Source organism: Ornithodoros turicata, chromosome 2, assembly GCF_037126465.1.
Source record: "Ornithodoros turicata isolate Travis chromosome 2, ASM3712646v1, whole genome shotgun sequence".
Classification (NCBI taxonomy): domain Eukaryota; kingdom Metazoa; phylum Arthropoda; class Arachnida; order Ixodida; family Argasidae; genus Ornithodoros; species Ornithodoros turicata.
In genome coordinates this window covers 114,195,348-114,211,051 of record NC_088202.1, presented here as the reverse complement: position 1 = coordinate 114,211,051, position 15,704 = coordinate 114,195,348, and the positions used below count along the sequence as shown (strand labels likewise).

The window sequence follows — 15,704 nt, the reverse complement described above, 5'->3', positions numbered from 1 at the left end:
CCAACCGTACTGGCAAGGATACAGGGCCGAAATTTCTACAGGTGAGTCATTCTTTATCAAGGGATAAATAGGCGTCCATTCTGTATATTTAGTTGACCATTATGAAGTGTTATTTTGCCCAAAACGAACACTGGATGCAGGTTGCTTGATCGCTCTTCCGACGTTCAATCGAGCACACTTGCATTTTACCTGGCGGCAAATACAGTTTGAGTGCATAATATGCTTGAAAGAACATGTTACACTACACAGGTAGTATTGTCATCAATATATGTGCGAGCACTCGAGCGCTTTTTTGCATGCATTGCTAGCATGGTACACGGTGTTCTCTGTGGAAGCAAGTGCCACATTCATTTCTTTGAATGACCTTCGCGCACAAGTTCGGTATTGCGTCATAATGAGACCAAGATTGTCACCCTTTTTCATGTATTGGTATTGTTTTGTGCCTTTGGTGTGATTTGTGACAAAGAATCCTACATAACGCTGGTGTGGCGCGACTTGAATAACGCCTTTGTGTCTGAGCTCTATCGTCAGCTCGTTACGATAGTAATAATTTGTAGCGTGTCGTGCTATTTGTAGCAGTTTTTAAGGCAAAAGTGGTCTCTCAATACAGGTTTCGTCATGAGGGCTACCCAGTGAATAATCTGTGCAGTGTGATACGGCTGGGTGCACAGGTAATTAAGTATCACGTTCCTCATCCACTGGTTTCTACTTTACAGGAAGGAACCACCTCAGTGCGCGCACTGTGGTTAGCCTCTCTCAATTTTGCATATTTTCTTACATGTTCACATCAGAAACACACCTTACACTTTAGGCTCCTTCACCCAGCAATATAATAATTATAATTATTTTTAGAATAGTTTTTAATCTTTTCAATTTTTAGCAGGGTGTCGAACAGAACCCGAACCCGAACCGAAAACCGTACCCGAACCGTTATTTTTGCCGGAACCGAACCCGAACCGAAATTTTCATGACACTGTTGAACCCGAACCGGAGCAGAACCGTAAAAAATAATAGCGGTAACCGGTTCGCAACAAAACGGTTCAGACATAAAAGAAGTCAGCATAAGAGCTCCTCTCTATCCCCAAACGAAGACACATTGGTATCATCATTGTTATGTCTTGGCAAGAACGAGCGCAGTAAGTGATGACAAGGTTTAATTAACACAGCAAAGACAGTTACATGAGTTCCACTCAACGTGCTACATCTATCAAGGCTTGGTGCACTCACAGTGAGGGGTGCCTCCCGTGCTGCCAAGGTAAGGCACGTGATCACCTTGTTGTCTACCCACAACGAGGGATGGCGCCACCATGCCATACTAACGGCAAATGCCAGTACATAACACTCCTTCCCCCTAAAAAAAAAAATCCCTACACAAAGTCCTTCCAACGCTGAGGAGGTGCTCTGACCCTGTCTGGTCTTTCTCGCGTCATCACCTGGTTGTGCTTTGGCAGGATAGATGCTGCTTGCTCTGCCTGGCTGGTATCCGTTGCCTCACTATGATCAGGAACAACAGGCCTTGCTGTGTCCTCTTGGTTGGTGCCCTCGGTTGTCTCCCTCAGTAGTTCCCTGCGCCGCATTTGGTCAACATGGCGTCGCAATACTGCACCATCCTGTGTGCGGGTTCTGTAGGAAACAGGCCCCGTCGCCTCGATCACTGTAGCTGGAATCCAATTTGGGCCTCTTCCGTAGTTACGTACAAACACAAGGTCTTGCGGTTGAAATGAGCGCAGTTTAAGATGGGTCTTTTCGTTGATTTCGTCGTCACTATCCTTTTTTTGCTCAGTTAGGTCCGGGTTCAGCCTGTCAAGCAATGTCCTCAGCCTTCTGTTCATTAACAACTCTGCAGGGCTTCTGCCAGTCGTGGTGCATGGGGTCACGTGTTGCTGCAACAAGAAGCTTGCCAGGCGTTGTCCCCAGTCTCCTTCTATGATGCGCCTTAGGGAGTCCTTTGTCGTACGCACCATACGCTCCGCCTGACCGTTAGATGATGGGTGGAATGGTGCAGACGTTACATGCCGGATCAGTCCCGCCTTCATGAATGTACGGAATTCCTCGGAAGTAAACTGCGCCCCATTGTCAGAGACTATTGTGTCCGGCATCCCATGAGTTGCGAAGAGCTGCCGTAGGGCGTTTATGACACTACGTGTAGTCATGCTTGACACTGGAACTACCTCCAACCACTTAGAGAAAGAGTCCACCACAATGAGGAATGTCTGACCCTGAAAAGGGCCAGCAAAGTCCACATGGAGCCTTGACCATGGTGACCTGGTTGTTTCCCATGCATGTACGGGGGCCCGAGGCGGTGCAGGCCGGGATTCCTGGCATGTCACACACATGTTAACACGTTCTTCTATGTTCCCATCCATCTTTGGCCACCACACGTAGCTTCGAGCAAGGGCTTTCATCCTTACAATGCCGGGGTGGCCTGTGTGTAGGGCATCCAGCACAGCATTCCTACCCTTCTCAGGTATTACTACCCTGTTTCCCCAGAGGATGCACCCTTTATGCACAGTAAGCTCATGCTGCCGCACTTTAAAAGTTTGAAAATCGGGTTCCGTGTCCCCCGATGGCCACCCTTTTAATGCCCAGTTTAGGACTCTTGACAGAATAGGATCCCTAGCTGTCATCTGTGCAATGTCCTCGGCGTGGAGTGGTGGATTAGGCATGCCCTCGAGGAACAACACTTCCAGAGGGGGTGGCACCACGAACTCTGGAACGCCCAACGGCAGGCGACTTAAGGCATCGGCATGCCTAATGTTCCTCCCAGGTTGATGAACGAGGTCGTAGTTGTATGCACTTAAGAGGACAGACCAGCGAAGCATTCTCGGTGACAATATTTGCGGCGTTTGTTTGCCAGGTGCGAACAGACCAAGGAGTGGTTTGTGGTCTGTCACAATTTCAAAGCTCCGACCGTACACATAGTAATGGAACTTTTTTACACTTGCAATTATTGCGAGGGCCTCCTTGTCAATTTGTGCATAGTTCCTCTCTGCAGAAGACAGTGTGCGCGAGTAGAATGCAATGGGAACCTCCTGGTAATTTTCGAGGCGATGGCTGAGCACGGCCCCGATACCGCACGGAGATGCATCACATGTGAGCACCAAGGGCTTGCTCTCGTCGTAGTGGTGAAGAACACTCTCAGATGATATCAGCTGCTTGCATTCCTCAAAAGCTTTTGCGTGCAGAGGTGTCCACTCCCATAACGCCTCCTTGTCCAGAAGTCTGTGCAATGGCTCAGCTACTGTTGCTTTGTTTTTCAGGAAAATGTGATAGAAGTTTAACAGTCCAAGGAAGGCTTGTAGCTCTTGTCTGTTCGTGGGTGCAGGTGCCTCATGAATTGCTTTCACCTTCTCTTTTGATGGATGCACTCCATCCTTGTCAATAACAAATCCCAGGAAGTCCACCTGTGTCACACCAAAACGACATTTGTCACGTTTCAAACGGAGGCCTGCATCTGCGATGCGCTGTAGTACTTCATGGAGACGGCCAGCCAGCTCAACCTTTGAGCCTGCAGCAATTAACACATCATCGAAATAAAGTACAACCCTAGGAATTCCTTTCAGGAGGTCATCCATGAATTTCTGGAATATTCCCGGCGCAACATTGACACCGAACTGCAATCTCTTCACACGAAAGGCTCCGCGGTGGGTGGTGATTGTCTGTGCATCTGCTGCTTCTTCGTCCACCACTAGCTGCTGGTAGGCCTGAGCCAAGTCCAGTTTTGCAAATACGTTTCCTCCTGAGAGGGAAGCCAGAAGGTCTCGAACCACAGGAATTGGATAGGGATGGTGGGACAATGCCTTGTTGATGGTACACTTATAGTCACCGCATATCCTTATCTCACCATTCGGCTTCATGGCCGTAACTATTGGTCTCTCCCACTTGGGGTGGGTAATTGGTTCCAAGATACCCTGCTCAATCAGGCGGTCGATTTCCTCATCAATTTTTGGTTTGAGAGCAAAAGGAACCTGTCGTGATCTCATGCGCACTGGTGTCACGGTCGAGTCCAAGTGTAGTGACACAGGAGGGCCATTGAATTTGCCAAGTTCTTTTCCAAAAACATGGCTGAACTTTGTAAGGACATCTTCAACAGAGAGTTCTTCAACCTGGTGCACCCCTACGAGGCTGATTCCCAATGGTTGAAACCATTCCATGCCGAGGAGGCTTGTACGGTGCCCTTGAGCCACCAGTAGTCGCAGCTTACCGTCGAAAGTACCGTACTGCACATGGACCCTAGAGATTCCCTTGACTTGGACGGAGTTCCCTTGGAAGTCTGTTAGTTGGGACTCGAATGGTTCACACTGCATAGTTCCATCCTTGATGAGCTTGTGGAACGTTTGTTCGGAGACAATGGAGAACTCTGACCCAGAGTCAACTTCCATTTCACATGGCTTGCCTTCGATGAGGACAGACGTACGGTGCTTCTGCGTATGCGTGGAATGCACAGGGCCCAGATGATTTGTATAGTAAACATCGCACGCTGTGTCAGAGTTTAGGGCATTTGTACTCGTACTGCTTTCCTTCCGACCCACTGGCTTGTCAGTTGTTGCGTTGGCCGATGACCGTTGCTTCAAACGACACACGCGTTCAATGTGGCCGATCTTCTTGCAATAATGGCACTGGGCGTCCCGGAATCGACAGAATTCCCGAGCATGAGCTCCTCCGCATCCGTCGCACGGCTTTGTCTTCTTCCCTTGATTTCCCGTTTCTCTGGCTGAGCTTTGGTGCCCGTTTGCTCGCTCCTGTTGCTGTCTGTGCAGGGCATTTATGTCGGCAGTTGCAGCCGCCTCCGCAGTTCTCACTTCGCGAGTGCTTCGAGCCGCCGCCTCCGCTGCCAATGCTTCTTCTTGGGCGACTTTGAAAGTGAGCTTCTTTTTGGCGAATAGCCGGTTCTGAAGGTTCTCGTCCACAAGTCCGCAAACGAGGCGATCGCGCAGCATTTCTTCCAGGTTTGGGAAGTTGCACTTTTGAGCCAGACGACGTAACTCCGCGATGAATAACGCCACTGACTCACCCGCACCTTGGTTCCGCCGGTAAAACGCATTTCGGCACACAATTTCCGATGGCTGTGGCGCAAAATGTTCCTTTAACGTGGCTAGTATCTGGCTGAAGGACTTGGTTTCGGGAGTAGCCGGGGCAAGCAATGACTGTACTAAGTCGAACGTTGCAGCGCCGCAAACACTCAGGAAAACAGCACGTTTCCTCGCTGGGTCGGTAATGCCGTTTGCTTCAAGGTAGAATGTTAATCTGGATTCGTAGGCGTCCCATCTTTCCGGACTCGATGGGTCGAATTCCTCTATATGCCCAAGAGTCGCCATGATATGCGACGAAGTTCCCGCCAAAACACACGGACGCGCAGTTCGGTTGATATCTTCTCACCACCGCTTGCTGAGACGACCTCGACGGTTCTTCAACCACGGGGATCCCATCCTCGTCGCCACATGTTATGTCTTGGCAAGAACGAGCGCAGTAAGTGATGACAAGGTTTAATTAACACAGCAAAGACAGTTACATGAGTTCCACTCAACGTGCTACATCTATCAAGGCTTGGTGCACTCACAGTGAGGGGTGCCTCCCGTGCTGCCAAGGTAAGGCACGTGATCACCTTGTTGTCTACCCACAACGAGGGATGGCGCCACCATGCCATACTAACGGCAAATGCCAGTACATAACAATCATCACGCGCCTATATCATGGATTTCAGAAATTTTCACCTAGCAGTCAGACGATGACGTGTAGTAAGTATACTTTCAGCATCTTTTTGAGATGTTAAAGCGCAGTTGTCCTTGTGAGCGCCGCGGCTAGCGCCCTACGCACGCGGTGCGGCGTCTACTCTTCAGAGTCGAGGTGCCACGCGGACGAATGAAACAGGAACGGAGTAGGCCTGTTATGTAGCTCTACAGGACGAATATGTGATCAAATAAGAGGCCAAGGTTTCCCTTTACACGTGAGCAGTAAAAATTAAACAAGTCAGAAACATGAGAAGTGGAGAAGGAGCGTACGCAGAACGGTGCCTGTTTGATTGGTCGTGGTTTGAAAAGTAAATGTGGTTCTGCTTATTGGTAGTGCAGTTGTGTCGTGACACATTGCCTTTGTGTTGTGGATTAACTAGTACACTGCTGTGAGCTCGGACAGAGTAAGGCTGGCAGGCTTATTTTCGACATGCTTCAGTACGGTTTCAGATCGATTCACGCTGCGAAGGCAGTGTGCCGGCAAGTACTGTCGTCTATGTTACGCTGTTCATCTTATTAGGCTTGCTTTAAGTGTACCTTGCTGGCACTGTGCGTGTGAAAAAAGAGATTTTGGGAACAGAAAGTAGCAGGACTACACCGCTTCATCAGCGTGGGCTCTATTTGCAATAAGTGTTCATCAATTTCTCATTTCTCTCGCTAAATGGCTACCTCACCGCTAAAGACGTGAATGCAGACAACAGCAGTAAGCTATTAGCCACGCATTTCCTGATAAAAGCAGTTTTATGGAACATATAAAACGGAAGCGTTGAACCGGTTCGCGAACCGGTTCGATTTTTGGCGTGGCCGAACCGGAACTGAACCGGAACGAAATCAAAACAACGCGAACCCGAACCCGAACCGAACTCGTATTTTTTGCGGTTCGACACCCTGATTTTTAGAAGATACAGGGATTGTAAACCATGTTTTAAACTGATGTTTTAACATTTGTCCAATGCATTTATTAAACGACATATTCATTTTTAACTGGTTGCACCCAACCAATGTTCTGATGTATTATTTCCTTTGATGCCGATGCACCATAAAAATTGGAATAATAATCATCAATACAGGTTACTTCACCGCTGCCTCGACATACTCAAGAAGTGGGTGCAGAACCTGCGTAATGCCCACAAACTTTGACTACCATAGCACCTCCAAAAAGTAAAGGCATATGTGTCACATGGTTCTTTTAAAGGCATTCACAATATACAATACCTTGTATGAACTGTTGTAGGTCTAAGCAGCCTCTACAGTACATTCTCAGAAATTAAAACTTGTCAGGGAACTGTGATAATTGTTTCAGTTAATAGGCATGCACATATACGCTATAAGAAGAAAATTATTTATTGAGAATGCACTTCTCTGGCTACTCATGTTGTTTACATCTACTGTTGATCACATTCATTTATCACATATTATATTATCACATATTCGATCACATTAAATTTAAAATTTAGCATATATGAGAAAATATCAGGAGGGAAGTTGCTATTCATTGCTCATTCAAACCTAAAATTGAGTGCCACAAATTTAGAGAGCGTACCTGACCATTGTCATTCCTAAAATATATATTGTCATTGTAGCAAGGTCACAAAACAATAAATGTAGTCTTTTGCGACCTCCCTGCACGTTCATTGTATACTGAAACGCATAAGTGCAAGAAATAAATCTTGAACTTGAATAAACTTGATGTATAAACTTGACATAAAATGTTGAATAATAAAATGAATGATATAAAATATTGAATAAACTTGAACTTGTATATTCTCTTTACTCATCATCAGCAATCTTCATTACAAAAGCATATCGTGTTAGACTTTTTTGTTTACGTTTCACAGATGGGGTACACGAGGGCCAAAATGACAAAATCACAATTGTTTCAAGCTCCAAATAGTCCTGTTGCAATTTCAAAACCATACGGGGAGCTGCATTTTTTGCAACATGCTCCACATAACAAGCATGACAAAGTCAGCACTGGATAGCAGGCCCCCGTCCCCAAGCAGCTTTGCTCATGCTGCAGTTGTATTCAGCAAAAGGATGTGAGTGCTGGAGAAGGACATTCAGTTTGGCACAACCGCGCCTGCAAATAATCAGAACAGATGAAGGAAGAAGCAAACAAACATAGATGGGCTGTACTTCAAAAAGAGATAAGTCCCGTGTCTCAAGGAGGTGTTACCACTTTCTAAGTAACTTAATTGATTAAGCTTACATCACTACCTGATTAACTGTCCTAACGAGTGTGATCTAATTGCGTGAAGTAATTAATTGGGCTGCTTCGGTGTGTCCATATTTGCGAGGCAAAGCACCGCTGTCGTTTACTAAAAGACTAACGCATACACGGCTAAAACAACGGCTGTGATTCTACAGAACGATCTCTTTCTGCCATGCGAATATATGTTTTCCCGGAGAGTTCTTTATGGAACAATTTTTGTCCAGAACGCAGCACGGGATATTATATACATGGTTGTTGTTAACCTCACGTCGTTTCTTATTGAAATATTGACTGGGAAACGTGCTGTAGTACAATCCTCAGCGCTGCACTTCAGTGACGGTCTAGTTTCGGAATGCAAAACATCACGTAATTAAGAATCGAACGGCAGGACACCTGTGAAACACTGTTAGGATACATCAGTATACTGGCACCTTACAAAATTGTGTGATGACAAACAATGATCAATTCTTGCAGCGCAATAAATACTCACAATCTCTGTTGCCTCCCATTGTTTTCTAGGGGGGCACACAGCACATTAGGGCCCACCAACATGGCGGCCCGAAGGCACGCCTCTCCCTCACGAGCCCCTCTCCCATGCGCGATCCATCCTTTATACATAGAGATCAGTGATCGGAGTTGATAAGATGTCGTTGTTTCTCTGTCAGGGTCGCCGTCGCTGCACTGACGCACTTATCTTTAAGTTGCATTATCGTTTTTGTCTCTAAAACATGCCGCACATGAACGTCTTTAGATCTGTACAAGACGTTCATGTGCGGCGGTCGTTTGATTGCTGTCTGCTGCACGCTGCGGGCATCGCTTTTCAGGTTGGTGTATAAGCACAATAAATACGCGTTTTGCGATTGTTTTCTTTATTTATCACAACGACATTATACGTATTACACGTGTGGAGCTTGAGTGCTGTTCGAAGAATGAAACGGATCAGTTTTTGAAGCGGAAGGCTGTAGTTCCGGCCGGGCCAGCATTCCCGAAGTTCGGAGCACAGCGTGGTCGCGAAAGCAGTAAACGCGGTGAAGGAGTTCTCTTCCCTGTGGTAGTGAAGGCGACTTCTACATCATACTGTGCAGCCACATTCTTTAGGTGATGCGATGTTTTATGTAGGCACGGTATCACTGCCGGTTTCCCCTGTCTTTTAATCCATTCGCATTATGGCCTGTAGCCTGTCTGTAGCCGCGGTGCGCATGCACAGTGAATGGCGAGGGAAGGAGAGGGCGTGTAGAAAGTGCGATGCGGCCACGGGCCATAGCGCAGGCACGTCTACATTCGACAGTGCAGCCGTGAAGCTGTGGTGGTCTACAGCTTAGACGTGACTGCGTGGGCGCGCCTTCGTGGGCGCCGGCAAGATGAATCAAGCCCGAAACGCTAAAGTAGCTGCGAATACTGTCTTGCGTTAGCGTTGTGTAGGGTCGTGTGAAGGGTTGTGTAGCGTTTATGAACGGTCGTTGAAGGGGTTTCAAATCTTAATGCTAACGCATTTCCGTCGGATCCACCGATGGGTAGACCGCGATTTTTGTTCTTGTTTTCCTTCTTTTGAAACGTCCCTTGAAATTATTTTCAAAAGTTCGCGCAGAACAGGCCGTGGGTACCCTGCCTCATTTAACCTACCTAATTGAAGTTCCGTGCTCTGGTGCAACCGATGACAACGGGACTTGGGAAGGACTTTCCTAAGGCAAGCCATAGTCATGTCATTGTTTACTATCTTGGAGCGATTCGAACAATCGGACATGAGGGCTTTTGTTTTACCTTTGTCGATATTCTAAACAAATGTGGTCGTCCTCAGTCAAATGTGTCAAATCAAGGAATTGTAGATCAGCTATTTCCACTAAAATGTCGCCGTCGCGCAGGAAGAATGTTCAGGAGGAAGCGAGGAAACCATCGTTCAAGATATCACCATTTGTATCCTACCACGCCAAGGGCCACCAGGCCGACGGCCTTCCGCGGGCTTCTCTTTTCGTCAAGCGGTCCATTGCGCAGGCAGAGATCAACTTATCTGGGCTCTGCTCGTCAACCGAAGAATATGTTGGGTGTTCCCTGAAATCTGGATCCAGATCTGTGTCTGTGGTTTCAGTGTACCACTGGTGTCAAGCCCAACCCTGTGTCGACACCCTGAAAGCGCTGCGTCTTGCCTGCCCTGGCCTCTCATCATCTGCGGGGACTTCAATGCGAGCCACAGTCTCTGGGGCAGTAGGAAAAACTGTAGAAGAGGGAATGCCCTTGCCGATTACTTTTGTACCAGCGACGTTGTGGTGCTTAACACTGGCTCGCCCACCTACATGAGACCTCCGCGCTACGTAAATGCCCTTGATCTCACCCTGGTTTCTCCCGATATCACCCTAAAGTGGGAAGCCGAAGCGGACACACGGGGCTCGGACCATTTTCCTATTCTCTTTTCACCGCCATATCGGAGTAGCGAAGCCAGGAGAACGAAAATTGTCACAAACTGGTCAAAATTTAGGCAGGGACTGACTGCAGCCACCACAGACAACTTCCTTGATGGTATTCAGAACTCCCTGGCGAAGCTCAAAAACAATTTCGTACCCGGCCCGTAGACCTGCACCTGATCTTCATTATCTAAGTCTCCGCGCGGCACGTAGACGGACACAAAGGAGGGCTCTGAGGACAGGTCTCCAAGCCAACTGGATCTCTTATAAGCTTGTCTCGGCTGCCCACAGACGATATAGCTTGAAGTTACGGCGGACTCAGTGGCGACAGTTCAGCGAGTCCCTCAACGCCCATATGCCGACCACTAGAGTCTGGAGCACCTTGAAAGCTATTGAAGGCCTTCCCGAACCTGTAAACCCCCTCGTCACGCTATCGGTCGCGTCTCAACGTGACACCAAGGTCATAGCTGAAGACTTTGCCAGGGAATTAGCGCAGACCGCCAGTTCCAGTGATTGCCGCCCCACACTTCGCCAGTCAGTCGCCGACTCTTCTCCGGTGGACGACGATATCACCATGTCGGAACTGAAATACGCCATTTGTAGCCTCAAACGACGGAGTGCGGCTGGCCCAGATGGAATCCCCAATCAGGCACTGAAGAATCTGGGTGAAGAGCAGCTGGAGGCTCTCCTTCATCTCTACAATTCTGCCTGGGCCTCTGGGGCCATACCGCCTGACTGGAAGCATGCTAGGGTGATACCAGTCCTCAAGAAGGGTAGACCCCTCTCGCAGTTGTCCTCCTACCGTCCTATTGCTCTAACCTCATGTGTCGGCAAGCTATTGGAACGGATAATTCACAAGAGGCTGTGTTGGGTCCTGGAACGCGACAATCACTTCCCCGAACAGATTACAGGTTTTCGAAAGGGTTGGTCTGCTTCTGACGCCATTGCAGAAGTGACTACATCGCTCAAAGAGGCAAGGGAGTCAAATGCATTTGTCCTCGCATTGTTCTTTGATGTAAAGCAGGCCTATGACTCTGTCACTCACGCAGCATGTCTGGCTGCGATACAAGGTGCTTGTATCGAGGACCGGCTGCTGAGATACCTCTGGGACTTTCTCTCTGCCCGTACGTTCGATGTGTACGTCAATGGCCGCATGAGCTCAAAGAAAAAGTTCGAACGTGGGGTCCCACAGGGCAATGTTCTTTCTCCCACTCTATTCAACCTGATCATGGCCGGGGTCCACCGCAGGATTCGCCCATCCCCGTATACCCTTCAGCTTACCATCTACGCGGACGACATCTGCCTCCGCGTTGTGGGAGGCAACAAGGAGAAGCTTCGTGACACCGCCGAAATTGCATTGAACGGCCTCAGTGCGGCACTTCTTGAAAAGTTTCAATGCTTGGTTTGCATTCCCCCCCGAAAGTACGTGGGCAAGGGTTTCCATAATATTTCCATCAACAGCACCCCCATCCCAAGATGTGAGGTTTGCCGTTATCTTGGCGTCGCCATTGACAGCTCTTTACGCTGGTCTAGGCTAGTAAACCAAACGGTGTGTAAAGGCAAGAAGACTCTTAATTTACTCCGAAGAATCAGTGGCAAGTCATGGGGCTGCAGTTCAAGTTCGCTGCTCACGCTACACAAAGCCCTCATTCGCTCGCGTATCCTGTACGTGTCACCGTACGCGGATCTGGGACCTTCACAATGGCAGACTCTTGAGCGCCTCCATCGGGCAGGGATAAGAACGGCGCTTGGAATACCCAGCTTTTCTGGAATTACCCAGACCTACCTGGAAGCCAAGGAAAAGCCTGTCAGTATCCACTCCGAGTTTAGGGGGCTCCGCCACTTAGATAACTTGGCCACGTCCAGAAGCAAGCACTGTCTTTTTTCTGTCCTCGTAAAAAGGTCACACACGTCCCTCGGCCGTTTGGCCAGCGTATACGCTACTAGCGCCCTGGCCCACAGTGAGCGATCGCCTCAACATCCTGCTGGGTTACCTTCGGTGCCATGGCGGGAGTTTGTACCGGGTGTAACGCACGACGTTCCGATCATTCATAAAAAGAGGGAATGTAGCCCCCTGACCGCTAGAACGGCGGCAGAGAACCTCATAACTGACGTCTACCATTCACATACTCTGGTATTCACCGATGGCTCTATTGACGACCGTACTAAAAGTGCCACGTGTGCCTTCCACATCCCGTCAGTGAACGTGTCGTGGCAAGGGAGATCATCGCGTTACCCGATGTCCTCCACGACTGCTGAGCTCCTGACTCTCCTGCATGCAGCTACTGCGGTCCAGGTGCGAGGGTTTGCCAGAGCAGTCCTACTCACAGACTCGAGAAGCGCTCTATGGGACGTGATGAGCCCCATGTGTGACACCATCTCAGCGCGAAGTATCAGAAGATCGTGCGCTCAGCATAAACAAGAAGGAGGCGATATCGTCTTCCAATGTATCCCGTCCCACGTCGGTGTCGGCGGCAACGAAAGGGCGGACCAGCTGGCGTCCACGGCACACCTCGGCTGCAGCAATATTTTGCCAACTCCGGACTACACCAACAGGCAGATGTCTGTTCAGCCCCCTGTTGAACTGCGCCAACCTGGAATACGGGACATCATGCACCATAATAGCCCCCCTCTTTCCATGAAAAATCTTCCTCGAAGCATCCAGACCATGCTCCATAGGCTCCACACTGGGTGTGCGTTCACCAACTCTCAGCTGTTCAAGATCGGCTCTAGGGGTGACGCCAGCTGTGGCCACTGTCAACAACCCGAAACAATCCAACACATCCTGCGAGACTGCCGAGCATACCATTCTGCGCGCGAAGCCCATCTCCCTCGCTCCACCTCGGGCACGCTAGCGGACATCCTCCACCCCGCTGGTTCTTCTGCCGAACGTTCCGCAAAAGCAAGAAACCTCATTCTCTTCCTGCTGGAGACAGGCCTTGCTCATCGACCTATCTAATCTCTCCCCGATGAACTCGTGACCTCATCGCATCCCCATCCTTCAACCTCCATCCGTCCGTCCTTCCTTTGTGTTTTGTTTTGCTTTGCGTTCTTTTTCTTTCTATTTTTGGCTGGGTATTCCAAGCGCCGTTCTTATCCCTGGCCGATGGAGGCGCTCAAGAGTCTGCCATTGTGAAGGTCCCAGATCCGCGTACGGTGACACGTACAGGATACGCGAGCGAATGAGGGCTTTGTGTAGCGTGAGCAGCGAACTTGAACTGCAGCCCCATGACTTGCCACTGATTCTTCGGAGTAAATTAAGAGTATTCTTGCCTTTACACACCGTTTGGTTTACTAGCCTAGACCAGCGTAAAGAGCTGTCAATGGCGACGCCAAGATAACGGCAAACCTCACATCTTGGGATGGGGGTGCTGTTGATGGAAAGATTATGGAAACCCTTGCCCACGTACTTTCGGGGGGGGGGGGGGGAATGCAAACCAAGCATTGAAACTTTTCAAGAAGTGCCGCACTGAGGCCGTTCAATGCAATTTCGGCGGTGTCACGAAGCTTCTCCTTGTTGCCTCCCACAACGCGGAGGCAGATGTCGTCCGCGTAGATGGTAAGCTGAAGGGTATACGGGGATGGGCGTATCCTGCGGCGGACCCCGGCCATGATCAGGTTGAATAGAGTGGGAAAAAGAACATTGCCCTGTGGGACCCCACGTTCGAACTTTTTCTTTGAGCTCATGCGGCCATTGACGTACACATCGAACGTACGGGCAGAGAGAAAGTCCCAGAGGTATCTCAGCAGCCGGTCCTCGATACAAGCACCTTGTATCGCAGCCAGACATGCTGCGTGAGTGACAGAGTCATAGGCCTGCTTTACATCAAGGAACAATGCGAGGACAAATGCATTTGACTCCCTTGCCTCTTTGAGCGATGTAGTCACTTCTGCAATGGCGTCAGAAGCAGACCAACCCTTTCGAAAACCTGTAATCTGTTCGGGGAAGTGATTGTCGCGTTCCAGGACCCAACACAGCCTCTTGTGAATTATTCGTTCCAATAGCTTGCCGACACATGAGGCTAGAGCAATAGGACGGTAGGAGGACAACTGCGAGAGGGGTCTACCCTTCTTGAGGACTGGTATCACCCTAGCATGCTTCCAGTCAGGCGGTATGGCCCCAGAGGCCCAGGCAGAATTGTAGAGATGAAGGAGAGCCTCCAGCTGCTCTTCACCCAGATTCTTCAGTGCCTGATTGGGGATTCCATCTGGGCCAGCCGCACTCCGTCGTTTGAGGCTACAAATGGCGTATTTCAGTTCCGACATGGTGATATCGTCGTCCACCGGAGAAGAGTCGGCGACTGACTGGCGAAGTGTGGGGCGGCAATCACTGGAACTGGCGGTCCGCGCTAATTCCCAGGCAAAGTCTTCAGCTATGACCTTGGTGTCACGTTGAGACGCGACCGATAGCGTGACGAGGGGGTTTACGGGTTCGGGAAGGCCTTCAATAGCTTTCAAGGTGCTCCAGACTCTAGTGGTCGGCATATGGGCGTTGAGGGACTCGCTGAACTGTCGCCACTGAGTCCGCCGTAACTTCAAGCTATATCGTCTATGGGCAACCGAGACAAGCTTATAAGAGATCCAGTTGGCTTGGAGACCTGTCCTCAGAGCCCTCCTTTGTGTCCGTCTACGTGCCGCGCGGAGACTTAGATAATGAAGATCAGGTGCAGGTCTACGGGCCGGGTACGAAATTGTTTTTGAGCTTCGCCAGGGAGTTCTGAATACCATCAAGAAAGTTGTCTGTGGTGGCTGCAGTCAGTCCCTGCCTAAATTTTGACCAGTTTGTGACAATTTTCGTTCTCCTGGCTTCGCTACTCCGATATGGCGGTGAAAAGAGAATAGGAAAATGGTCCGAGCCCCATGTGTCCGCTTCGGCTTCCCACTTTAGGGTGATATCGGGAGAAACCAGGGTGAGATCAAGGGCATTTACGTAGCGCGGAGGTCTCATGTAGGTGGGCGAGCCAGTGTTAAGCACCACAACGTCGCTGGTACAAAAGTAATCGGCAAGGGCATTCCCTCTTCTACAGTTTTTCCTACTGCCCCAGAGACTGTGGCTCGCATTGAAGTCCCCGCAGATGATGAGAGGCCAGGGCAGGCAAGACGCAGCGCTTTCAGGGTGTCGACACAGGGTTGGGCTTGACACCAGTGGTACACTGAAACCACAGACACAGATCTGGATCCAGATTTCAGGGAACACCCAACATATTCTTCGGTTGACGAGCAGAGCCCAGATAAGTTGATCTCTGCCTGCGCAATGGACCGCTTGACGAAAAGAGAAGCCCGCGGAAGGCCGTCGGCCTGGTGGCCCTTGGCCTGGTGGCCCTTGGCGTGGTAGGATACAAATGGTGATATCTTGAACGA

At 49.6% G+C, this 15,704-nt stretch overlaps 1 protein-coding gene across 1 annotated transcript; it reads right to left on the bottom strand.

Annotated features, from left to right (window-relative positions):
* Window positions 1-1,352: 1,352 nt before the first annotated feature.
* LOC135383961 (uncharacterized protein K02A2.6-like) lies at window positions 1,353-5,423 on the bottom strand. Its single transcript, XM_064613235.1, has one exon. It carries the CDS (start codon window positions 5,316-5,318, stop codon window positions 1,368-1,370), a length of 3,951 nt encoding a protein of 1,316 aa, XP_064469305.1. The 5' UTR covers window positions 5,319-5,423; the 3' UTR covers window positions 1,353-1,367.
* Between the last annotated feature and the right edge of the window lie 10,281 nt (window positions 5,424-15,704).

What these genes read in the sequence shown, in the direction of transcription:
- LOC135383961 (XM_064613235.1), bottom strand. Translation starts at nt 5,318, where the DNA reads ATGGCGACTCTTGGGCATATAGAGGAATTCGACCCATCGAGTCCGGAA.